Raw genomic sequence first — 12977 nt, 5'->3', positions numbered from 1 at the left:
TTTCCTGTGCATGTGTTACCTTCTAGGTTAATTCTTCTTGATCTAACCTTTTCTCTAGCTCCTGGTCCCCTTCTCCTATTGGCCTCAGTTGCTTTAAGGTATCTGTTTTAGTTTCTCTGTGTTGAGGGCAACAAATGCTATTTAGTTTTTTAGGTGTCTTACCTATCCTCATACCTCCCTTGTGTGCTCTCGCTTTATCATGTGATCAAAGTCCAATCCCCTTCTCACAACACTTTTAAAAATGACATTCATTTCTTAGCAAAAAATACAATTGAAACAGAATTTTTTTTTTTTTTGGCAGTACGAGGGTTTGAACTCAAGTCCTACACCTTGAGCTACTCCACTAGTTCTCTTTTGTGTTGAGTATGTTCAAGATAGGATCTCACAAACTATTTGCCCTGGCTGGCTTGGAACAGTAAATTCCTGATCTCTGCCTCCTGAGTAGCTAAGATTAAAGGTATGAGCCATTGGACCACCCAGCAAAACAGTTTTCATAAACATAATATAGTCTTTAAGACAGTACTGTATGTAAGAATCTTTGGAGAGTAGCTGTCTAATGTTTGACCCGGAGGCAAATAAGGGCAATATCTGAGGGAGTTTGGGAGTGGTAAAATAAATCAATAAACCAATAACACAACCATATCAAAAGTGACCAAAGAACAAATGTTATTTCTAGAGAGAATGACCTATCTGCTTGGCATCTTCATTTCCTGGCTAATTTCTAACCAGGAAGGCAGTTACAGTTCTAATTTACTTGTTTTTAAATAAATATATGGGAAAATGCAGATGTGCTAAGAGTATCAATGACAAGAAATAATCATACCCTCTCCTCCAGTCTAGCCAGCTGCTCTTTGTAGAATGCATCCTGCTTCTTTATTATCCGGTCTTTCTCTTCCAGCTGCCTAGCCTAAAAAAAGAAATGAGGAATATACTATATCAAGAAAAGCCAGCAACAGCAAAGCAAAAGTCAAGTATAAATTTCATTAGAACTAAGTACAGAAAGCTGACAATTTTTGCAATCTATTAGGTCTCTGCCATAGAAAAACATTAATATGATGATGATTGCCATATTTAAATGTGAGAATGAGACTGCATTGTATTTTTTTTTTACTGTAACAGCTGTGTCCTACTTTGTCCAAAAGAATACAGCACACAACAGATTGTATTATTTAAGTTCTCTTTCAAAGAGTAATTTTAAGTAGTAATATTTTTTTACATGAAAACTTTGATTTTTATTTTGGGAACAAGATACATGTCTACTAACATTCTTGAACAACAGCATAAAAATTCCTATAATATAAGCCTCAATATGTGCGAACTCTTAAATTACCCAGTGAAACCTCCCTATAGATTCATGTATTATTCTATTTCCTTATTTATGAAGAAGTAGTCTGAGGGAGGGAAAAGTCAAAACTATTATAATTATTTATTTGAATAGGTACTAATTTAGGTACTAATTTATAAGATCTTATTTTACAAAATTAACAAAACAAGCAATAAAATATTTTGACTCTAAAAAATAGTAAAGATTGATGTTTTTCAAGATTAGCTTTAAAAAATGCATTTCTTGAACTGTTGTTGGTATCGTGAACTATGTTTAATTGGCCTGTATCCCTAATGGAAGAGACGCCCGTGTATCATTTGGAGTTAGAAAAATTATGAACGTATTTTTTTCAGTGAATGCTAAACACATGCCTGAGTACTACTTATATTTTGGCATTCCCATCTTTGCATATGCTGCATTCTTCTGCAAAGTGTTTGTAGCTTGGCTTAGTCTGTATTAGGGTATTTGTCCACTCAACTCTCTGTCTAGCTTGCTTCAATCCATTTGCACATTTGTAGGTTGTTTTGTTACTTACTTTGTCTTCAATATCCTGCAGCATGTTAAAAACAAACAAACAGTTATTTAACAATATAAGTACCATTTTTTCCTAATGTCAAAGAGAAATTTGATGGGCAATATCTAAAATGCAAACAAAAAAGGCAATGGGGAAATAATAGGATAAGACGCATACCTTGGAACAGATTTAAATGTCATTGTGCGCTTATAGTTTAAATACAAGATTTCAATGAAAAGTTCAAGCTGCTTTAAAGTGTATGAATAAATAGAAACAATTACAGTACTAAGATTAAATAAAAATGCATTCATATGCAAGGACATAATCTATGGCTCCTTGCTACATAAAAAAATCCTACTAGTCTGTTAGGAATATAATAGGAAACATAATGCAGAAAGAATTTCTGACAGACAAAGCTAAGTAAGAAAAAAATATGTATCACTATACAATTTAAACAGAAAAGATCTTCAAATTCTATGCATATGATTGAAAAAAAAAAAAAAAGGAAATGGAAGAGAATAGACTCCATAAAACAAAATCAATAAAAAAAATGAAATCAAAAGAGTAAGCAAGTAACACAAAGAGGAAAAGAAAGATATAACTGTGAAAGCATATAGAACACTTAAAATAATAAGCTTTCTTCCCTTCTCCCTCCCACCCCATCCCTAAAGCCAAAACACATAAATAAGAGACTGGTAATGCATACACACAAACATTAAAAATAACAAGCACACATGAAAAAAAAAATCTACTTGCATAGGAAATCAAAGAATGTAAATTAAAATAAGGCTACATTACTCATCTGTGAAATTGATAAAAATGTAAAATTCCAGAAGTTAAAATTGGCAAAAATATAGGAAAACAGGGTCTCCTCTACACTACCGGCCAGAATAACTATATAATTTATTTATCTGACCAAATGTACTAAGTCTTAAAAATGTGCATATGAACTAAGACCTAAAACTCTACTTTTAGGACTTTTCTGAAGTAGTTACAACATATGCAAAGATGTCCATTATAGAACAGTTGAGAACTGCAAGAAAACAAAACCCAAATCAATAGTTAAGTAATACATATATGCAAAATATACAAAGTAAAAATGAAAAAGACTACAACAGAAAGGACAGCATGATCTCTTCTGAAATGAGGGAAAAAAAGACCAGAAGGGTATTCTACAAAATGTCAATAGAAGTCACAATACTGAGCTAAGGTTTATGGGTGGCTTGCATTATATTACTTACATTTTCAGAATTAAAAATAAACATACTTTGAAGTCAAGGGCTAAAACAAAGGATTTTCAAAGATGAGGATATGAGTATTTTTCTGTTTTGTGGTGGTCATTGCACAATTGAATGTATCTGTCAAAACTTAGACCTGTGTTTCAAAAAGAATGAATTTCCTTATATAAAACTTTAAAAGTAAATATAAATTAAGCATACTAAAATTTATAAAATAGCTGTAAATATATGGATGTGTATACAAATATTATTGTTAATCTTAGCATGTGGCCAATTTTACTTCTAGGCATTCAATTGTAGCAATTATTAAGAAAAGTAAGTATGAATTTATAATGACCAAGATGCAAGTAGCATTATTTAAAGCAACAGCAAAGTGAAAACAATAGAGATTTGGGCAAATTTGATATGGCCCAATAGTAGGAAATTTTATCATAAAAATTTTAGCCTAGTCATATGATCAAACATTAGAAATCACTAAAAACTGATGTTTAAGTAGAATAACCTTTTTAAGATTAAAAATATTAAGTGATGAAAACACTCAAGTCATAAAATAAATATCAAGTACAGTAAATAATTCACTTTGAGTAAGAAATGGTAAAGGGGGAACAGAAGGTAGAGAAAGAAAAAACTGAGTCCTAGCTACACAGACATGGAAAAAGTATAAAGTATGGTTAAGATATGCATAGTGGGCAATGTGTCTTATTTGGGCTAGTCCCTATTTTCTACAATGAACAGTTCTTACTTTTGTAATCAGAAAAAATTAAATCAGTATTAGTATATTTATCATTAAGTATGAGATGTAAATATAAATTGGTAGAGAATCTAAAAGAGTAAACTATGAAATAATTATAGTTTACAACCTCAAAAATTTGCTTTAACGTCAAGTTATAGAAATTATTTTACTTCCTAAATCCTTAATGTATTATTAACACCTGTTTCTCTTTACATTCAATGTATGATATCTGCTAAAGCTGTTAAAACACTCACACTGTATAATGTTTCTTTTGTTCACAAGATTTCCAAAATAGGCAATGAGATCACAATGGATATTCCATTATAGTTATTTAGAAAACACTAAGAATTGCAAGTATATTGCTTGTGTCTACAGAGGACATTGCCACAATCAACAAATTTAATTTTGAAGAGCTGATTACAACCAAATAAAGAATATAATGAAGTATCCTTATTCACTTTTATAAGATATATAATCTGTGAAAAAATTTAAAGCAACACACCAGTATCAGATATGTACACTAAAGACCAAAGGACGATACCACCAAAGACCTAACAACATCAGGCCATAGCCTAACATCACAAATCTTTCCCTCAACTGCAAACAGAATCAATACTTTGAGATCCACTGGGGAGAAGAACAAAGCAAGAAACATGGCCATAACACTTTAACGGCACCTTGCTTTGAAACAGTTAATGGGATGCTGGGAGGAAAAGTCACACGATATGAATCCTGAAACTTAAATAAGCTAAGAATACACTGACTAAGCTAATAGCTACTGAGCATGGAGAGTCACACGCAATCTAAGTAAATGCAGTAAACTGACTGCAAAGAAATAAAAGTCTCCATAGAACTAACAGACATAGGACTGTGGTAAATGAATTAAAAAAAAACCAATATTATGACATTATTGTTATAGTTGGATTGTTTCTTATAGGAAAAATATTAAAGTAATCCCCATCTCCTGTTGGTTATCCCTACGAGAAATGTAAACTGATTAGTTTTCAGGTTTTGTTAGATCTGGGATAACATGACTGGGTTTGAAAATATGACAGCATACGCTTAAGTGAATCATTATGGAAATCTAGAACCTTCCCATAAGGAAGAAAAACAAAAACAAAAACAAAAAAAAGGAAATCAAGTTTTAAGAAACACAACACAAATATTTTGGTGTCTTAACTCAGTGTCGGTCGTCAGATTAAAAATGAAGTACACATGCATTTACTTCCTTGAAGACTTGACTCTTTTCAGAAAGAAGGACTTTAAACTGCCTTACAGCAAAGGCTAGAGAGAAAACTAGGATTATGGATGTGGCATATTGTGCTGATAGGAACTTTACCTTCCCACGTATATTCTTGGGTAATTCTTCATGGCACAACCTTTTTGGCATTACTGTCCTCTTGTAGTCCCTAGGTTGCTCCTAGGGACTCAGGTATGGCACAAAGTACATGGCCTTGGGAACCCAATGACATCACAATCACTTAGCTCACAGGTAATACATACTGTTACTTCATACATCAAGTACAATGCATGTCAAGACAAGATTCTGTGCTCTGGGAAAACGTGTGTTGTTTGAGTGACAAAGGTCTTTGAAATGTCGGTACTCAATTTTAAAAGCTGGAGGTAGAAAACAAAACAGGTACTTGCTCAATTTTCCATGAGATGATACTAGGAAGCCAGATATTACTAGGATTGAGAAAAAGCAACAATTATAAATCACTATGCCTACAAACATATTTCCTTTCATTCTATAGTTTTTTTTTTTTTTAGTTATTATTTTTATGGTGGCACTGGAGTTTGAACTCAGGGACTCATGCTTGCTAGGCAGGTGCTCTTACTGCTTGAACCACTTCATCAGCCCTTTCATTTTAAACATAGCAACATTCTGAAATGATTAATCATGATAATATGGATAATCTGTAGTACACAAATTCTATGTATCTCACAACTCACATAGGCATATCAAAAACGAGTAGGAAAGGATCTTTATCCTTTGTCAAAACTATATATGAGGCACAATATTTACAAACCCACTTAAAGTATATGCTTACATAAAACAAATAAGAATGAAATATCAAAGGGGGTTGAACCATAGACTTGTGAGTAAATACTACCTTTAGAAGGTACAGAACATGGTAACTGAGAACATAAGTTGGGTGTGAAAGAATAGTTAAAGTAGCTATACATCTAATTAGTTGCATACTAATAATAATATAAAGGAGAAATGACACAGGGTTCACTGAGCCTTTATAAAGTGGTGTGATGGTTAATCGGCTGCCAAGTTGATTAGATTGAGACGCCTCTAAGAGATTAGCAAAGCACACCTCTGGGTGTATCTGTGAGGGCATTTCCAGAGAGGATTAACTAAAGGGGGGAGACCACCTGAATGTGGATGGCACCATCCCATAGGCAGGCTGGGGACCCAGATGGGATAAAAGGAGAAAAAGGAGAAAGCAATCTAGCACAAGTATTCTCTCTACTTTTTGGCCACCATGATATGAACTCCTCTGTACTACCACACTGTCCTTATCAAGACGGACTAAAACCTCTGAAACCCAAAGCCAAAATAAATCTATTCCTTCTGTAAGTTGTTTGTGTCAGGCATTTTGTCACAGTGATGGAAAGGATGACTGAAATAAATGGCATTAATAAACAAAGAATTATACTTAAAGTGCTGTTATCCAAACCACACCAGAAGGTGGTCTTCAACAGAGTAATTCATCTCAGTGAACTTAAATGATACTAACCTATTACCAACATTGTCATACTTTTCAATGACTACTTAGAGGTGTAAGCGATGAGCATATCCACCTTGCAATGTTAAACTATATTGATGCTTATTACACTAACACCTGAAGGAGGGAAAACACAGATCAGAGATGAAAGACAAAAGCCCACCCTTCTAACAAACTTCCTTATCTGAAGTCTGGAACTCAAACTCAAGCCCCCAAAACTAGACTGTGTCAATTTGCATTTGTTTAATTGTTTTGTCTTCCCAGAAGAGTTTTAAGAACTCTGGTCTACATTTCAGATTTTTTTGTACTAATCACACACTAGAAAAAGCCCAAAAACATCCTAAGCCACTTCAGACATGTCTGCCTGCTCTCTGGAAATAGGAAAGAAGAAACAAACATCAGTGATTTCTGAAATTAAAAAATGAGGCCAATGATGAATGAGGACAGGAGATGGTTAGGGTACATACATTTAACAGATTTACAGATCTTGGTATTAACCAAAAAAGCAAAACTAAGTTGAAGTCTGAAGCAATTTTATTAGCTTTTCCTACAGTTTTTGGTTTTATTTGGGAAGATGGGGGCATTTACATTTATCTCCAGTTTTCTAGTTTAATTTGATAATTCAGGGCTTATTATTAACAGTATGATACAATAAGAAGCACATTCAGTGAGGAGACAAGAGACCTAGATGTGTGTCTTGGCTCTGCTAAATCACCGTATGACCATGCACTGACCCAGCACCAATGTTTCAAAACTACTCTTGAATGTTACTTCACATAGTTTTTGCCACTTCAGGCCAGGGCTGCCTCTTCCACCTTTGCATCTGATGAAGCCTCTTAACACATGGGGTCTGTTTTTGACTTTGCCTTCTACTATACATGTTTATTCACTCATGGTCCCTCTCCTTAACTCTCAACTCTCTGGCAGGAAAAAGGGTTTCCCCCTCTCTCTATCTTTGGCTCAACCTAGGTCTGTTCTTTCTGCAAAGGAAGCACTCAGAACATGGTGGCTGAATTCAAAAGAACTGCTCTAAGGAGAAGAGCTGTACAAAGCACATAGACACAACTTCTGGGAAGGAACTCTGTGAATTACATCAAAATATTTCAGATTTCACAGTGTGATAGCATGTGTACGTGTTGCATAGGCTAAACTAAGCATGAAGCACTGCCACCACGGTATTCAAGAACACACAATCTAGGAGCAATCATCATGTCTTATTAGAAGCTCAAAACTGGAAGCTCAAAGAGTGGAAGGGACTACTGCAAGGGCTTCATTCTTCCATGTGTTGGTCAACAATGCTGTTTTGCTTATTAGTACAATGACTGTTGGAAATGAGATTTTATTAGTGAAAATGGTCTATTAACTACCACGATAAATGTTAGATATGGGTTCTTATTAGCAAAATGAAAGTACTGTAAAGTTTTAAGGGCTAGCTACATTATACTATAAAGCTACTCCTCAATAGATTTCATTAGCAGGTTATGCGACTCCAAAGAAGCTTTCAGCTTTAGGGGTTTTAGGGATGGTGTCTCAGAATTGATCTTTAATCAGAGAGTCTCATCCTTGGTGCTACTGAAATTCTGAGACAGATATGTCTTTGCTGTAGCTGTCCTGGGCCCTCCAGAAAGTTAACAGCATCTCTAGCCTCTAACCTGTACAGCACAGTACAGCCACCCTTCCCTCTGAGTGACAATAACCAAAACTATCTCCAGATATTGCCAAATGTCCCTGAAGAAGAAAAACTGTTCCCAGTGGAGAACCACTGATATAAGGGGATTGCTGGTTATCTAAGGCTAAGTCTCAACATTCTGATCTAGTCTCTGGGGAATCTTCCCTGCAAAGAAAGTGCTTGAAAGAACAGAAAATTGGAACATTACTGATGTCACATAATAGGTTATATGAATCATTTTATACTTGACTGCCATTGAATTTTTGCTCAGTAAAAGTCTGTGTGTATTACAAAGCTGGGCTAGGGACTGCTGATATCATAAACTGATAGTAGGGTTGAGTTGCAAAGACTGTGTAAAATCAATGAGTGGCCACATCTGTGTAAAGTATGAATCACATCCCAGTGTGAGAGAAAATTAGACATTTTAAATCACTATTTTTGAACTAAAGAGTAAAAATATAAAATAGATACATAGTACATTCTTTTTTATCACGTGCTGTAAAACCAGAATGAAGGACTATACCACGGATAAGATTTTGAATTCACTGAGTTGATGTTGGGTTTAGGCAGGACTGATATTCAGTTCACATGAATTGGTATTGGTTGTTAAACATTTGTTTTGCCTGGTCAGTAACTATACCATGCCTGTTGTTAAATATTTTATGTATCATTCATGGGAACAAAGCACATTGTGATTCCATTATAACTTAAAGTTTCATGTTACAAAGTAACAAAAATTTCAACATGAGTTTTCAACCTGGTGCTGAAACATACCACCTCCTGGGTTCAGTATCATACAGTCAGTGCTCCTCTCAACACTCATCAATGTCTAAGTAGCATTAGATAAGTACTGAATCAAAAGTGAAATCATCTATTAGGATTTTGGAGTTCTCAAATAAACAATTATATCTTCCCTAATGGCACTACATGCTTATGAAAGACACAAATGAAAATAAATACATATCAAGTCTAAAAGACCATGTTGAATCATATTCAGAATCCAGATGTAAAACGAAGTTCTAGAAGACTAAGCTAAAAAAAAAAAAAAACACCAAATAAGACTATGCCAGAAAGATAATCATTAATAAGATTAAGATCTTTAAAGATAAAAACTGTAACTGAAAGAGGAAAACATGGTAAAGGAGACACTGTTCAATAAAACTACTGTGTGGTTATGAAAACTTAAAGTTGAAAGGGACTTTTTATTATCACATTCAGCTGCAAGAGATTGGTGGGTCAATCATTAAATGCTACCCCTAGATGTAAAAAAGAGGGTGGTCTTACTCTAAACCATGGCTGTTGTGGTACAGAGTGGGAAGGAACACAAAACATTTGGAATTCTGTGAGTTAAGATGCAATTGTACTAAAATGTATCTATCCTCTTATTCCATATTGTAAAATAAAAATGTTCATTTCCAGGCACTTATATATAATCTTGTCTTACCATGCACATTACAAATCTCAGACACACTGACAGAGACGCTTGTTAAAATGCTCTATCTGGTTCAAGGTATTTGGAGTCACTAGTCTGACAAATAAATTGAACAACAACATAAGGGCAATTACTGTACAACTTCTGAATTCGTTTTCTTTGGATTAACTTGAATTTGTTCTATTTAAATTCAGATTTAATGTGCACGATATTGAGACCAATTGGCCAGGCAACTTCTCTTGCAATCTATTTCACATCCAGAGCTGAAAAAAAACCACCTGAGATCACAGAGTTCATTTTATAGGCAGTGATGCTCTAAGTTCCTTTTCAAACAAGGGAATTCTTTAAGGTCAGGAAGTAAATTGGTTCTGGAACTCTTGCCTTTCGACAGCAGTGTACTTCCCATCACTCTGACTTTATTTCTTTTCACCATGGCTTAAAGTTAAAAGAAAATTTAAAAATGATTAGTCAGACATTTGTACTTATTTTCAGCACTACTTAACCTAAAGAGGTTTTTAAAGATCTTCGGAAACATTTAATGCAGACTAAAGAGTGTTTTCAAAACCACCTATACACTATGCCAGTTCATGTCTATGGGATGAAAATGGTGAGACATTACAGTACAAGAGATTGATGATGGGAAAACATCTGAGAAGGATAAAGGAGGGAAGGAGCAGAAGAAAGTCAGGTACCTCAAACTATGAGTCAGGTCTGACATCGGTAACAGGAGAACAAGAAAGGAGAGTATGTACAGGAAAGCTTGCCAAGCTGATGCCCTTCATGACAAAGTCTCTTTTAAAGATAGATCTGAAGGCACTTCTTATGGCTGCCATGTAATCTGTTTTACTAATTAACACAGAGCAAAACAAAATGACAACAAACTGGGCAGGTCTTAAACATCAACTTCTAGTACAAATAGAAGGTAAACCAACAAACAGATGAGATTATGTGTTTGTATAATAACAGTTTCCTTAGAACTGTTTCACTTACAGAGGACAAGCTGAGTGAATCCAACTAGACCTATGGAATACAATTTGTCCCGCACATTCCCTGCAGTAGAAAAAAACAAACAGGCATGCAACAATTAAAGCTTTAATTCCATCTTGTCTGCTATCTCTTTTGGGGGTCTGTTTTCTTATTTGTGAAATTCAGAGAACAGACTAAATATATCTAAGATTCCTGTAACATTCAAATTTACCACATTTCTTCTATTGCTCATTTTGAATCTACAAGATAGCGAGGGCAGAGGAAATTCAATAAGTGAATGTGTTCTGCTGCCAAATTGCTAGGATGTGACAAGCACACATTAAAAACATTTGGAAGTAACCACGTAGATGTGACACCTGGTTGCCAGGGGCAGACACTACATGGCAGCAGCAATGCTTCCACTCTGTCTGACTTGGCACTGGGATTGCAACTAGTAGAATAGGGCCTTCGTGGTATTTGCTGGGTTGCTTCCTGAGCCTACCACCACCTGGAAAAATTAAAATAAGAGCTGGAAAATAACATCAGAGCTGTCAGGGGCCACTTTCCTAAAGCAAGTTCAACTCACTTCTGTTACTCAAATCACTCTACCTTTCATTTTCTAAATAACAATAAGTGTGGCCAGCAAATAGTCAACATCTTCATCTCACTTATGGTTTTTACAGCAGAATTACATTGCATGCACATTTAGCTTATGCAAACTCAACTACCCAGGTTGATGGAGGGAGAGAAAATAACTGACACAGTTCTCAGGATTCCACCTGCCCCATGAGAAAGTCTGGACAAGAAACACTTCATCAGTTCAACTCCAGGCACCATCATTCTCCACATTCCCTGGTACAGACATCTCTTCCCAGTGAATGGAACACTAGTGCTTGAAGTTATACAGGTTTCATACACAAATTACGAAATGAAAGCATCATGTTCATCTAGTGCTCCACTGAAGAAAACTACTGACCCAATAATAGAAAGGAAACTAGCAGTGTTGGACTCTGAATAATAATTATGAACCAAAGAAAACATTACCCTGCACGCTAACTTTAGAAATGACTCATTAAGATGCAACTCCACTACATTCCAAGGAAAATGGAATCTGGAAAAGTCTCTGAGGGATAAAAATTACTTTAAAAAAATCTTCAACAGTGGCCATCAGTAATTAAAGTATGGAAGAGCATTGGCTCTTCACAACATCCTACTTTTTCCTAGCTCAATGAGAGGATTCTTAAAAATCCTGGCCTCTGTACAAAGCTTGCAGCTTACTGACCAAGGAAAAGAGAGTAGATGTCAAGGTATGGGAAAAATCAGTGATAACTTTAGGCTTAAACATAGCCAGAAGGAAAAGAAGTCTCAGAAAGAAGGGATGGAAAGATAAGAATGCACTCAAAGCACAAATTATTCAGAATGCAACAGAGTACACAGGTGGAAAAAAATAAGTCACTTCAATCCTGGATCAAGTCAGAAGGAACAAGACAACCATTATCTGGCTACTGAAGGAGCTACAATAAGGTGCAAGCAAAAATCATAAGAGGAAACCAATTAGCTTTCTCCTCTGATTCATTAACTATGCTTGGCTAGTTTAGATTTAGGCTTATTCTCATCTCCATTGGTAGTCTGGTATGGGTAGAACATGTGAAATTCTATAACCCCTTGGTACGTTGGCAGTGTTTTTAACAAGTTTGCTGCCAGAAACAGTAATGGACAAAACCAAAATGTTAACTTACAATTTTTAACATCCTTTAGCACTTTTAAAGACTTACAACAACAGAATCTCACCAAAAAGACTCATTGCACAGCAATGTGAAGTAAGTGACAGTTTTTATAGTCTTTTTTTTTTCCAGTTAAGGAAACACTCACAGATGGAATCCATGCCTAAAATCCATAGCTAGAAGAAGTGTCTGGTGAAGGTAGAATCTATGATTGTACCCACTCGAGCACACCAAACAGAATTTTCTCTACGTTTTTGGATCCAACAATAAAAAGCAACCTCATGACTCTGATTAAGTTTTGCCTGCCAGGAAGTCAGAATATTATTAACTACCTGACATGAGCATCCTGTCTACTTTATGGCTATAGCTATCATCTTAATTATATACTGCCTTTTTGGCTTAAAAAATCATCCTCCTGTGAGCATGACTGTCATTAATCCATCATTTGATCAGATGCTGGAAAGGTTCTAGCAACTGTTCAGACCAAGGAGCCCAGCAATCAGATTTCAGCCTACAGGAAGGTGGCTCCCACCTTCAAGCTTGTAAAGCCAAGTGCAAGTTCATGGTATGGAAAATAATTATCTTAATGACAAGCGAGAGTGACATTTGATATTGTATTTCTTAGAAACTAAAAATACTCAG

At 35.2% G+C, this 12977-nt stretch overlaps 1 protein-coding gene across 4 annotated transcripts in view; it reads right to left on the bottom strand.

The window, feature by feature from the left end:
• The window catches only part of Chchd3 (coiled-coil-helix-coiled-coil-helix domain containing 3), a 290446-nt gene that overhangs the window by 104761 nt on the left and 172708 nt on the right, over nucleotides 1-12977 (bottom strand). For 2 of the 4 annotated variants that reach the window (XM_074062814.1, XM_074062832.1), the window contains exons 5-6: nucleotides 1860-1874; nucleotides 824-907 (exon numbers count right to left, since the gene is read on the bottom strand). In XM_074062814.1, the coding sequence (XP_073918915.1) occupies nucleotides 824-907; nucleotides 1860-1874 (99 nt within the window). The remainder of the gene's footprint in view (nucleotides 1-823; nucleotides 908-1859; nucleotides 1875-12977) is intronic. The other 2 variants (XM_074062823.1, XM_020162284.2) reach the window with 1 other exon arrangement.

The sequence above is a fragment of the Castor canadensis genome, chromosome 2 (assembly GCF_047511655.1).
Source record: "Castor canadensis chromosome 2, mCasCan1.hap1v2, whole genome shotgun sequence".
Classification (NCBI taxonomy): Eukaryota; Metazoa; Chordata; class Mammalia; order Rodentia; family Castoridae; genus Castor; species Castor canadensis.
The sequence above is the reverse complement of the archived record's forward strand: the minus strand, read 5'-3'. Positions and strand labels throughout refer to the sequence as shown.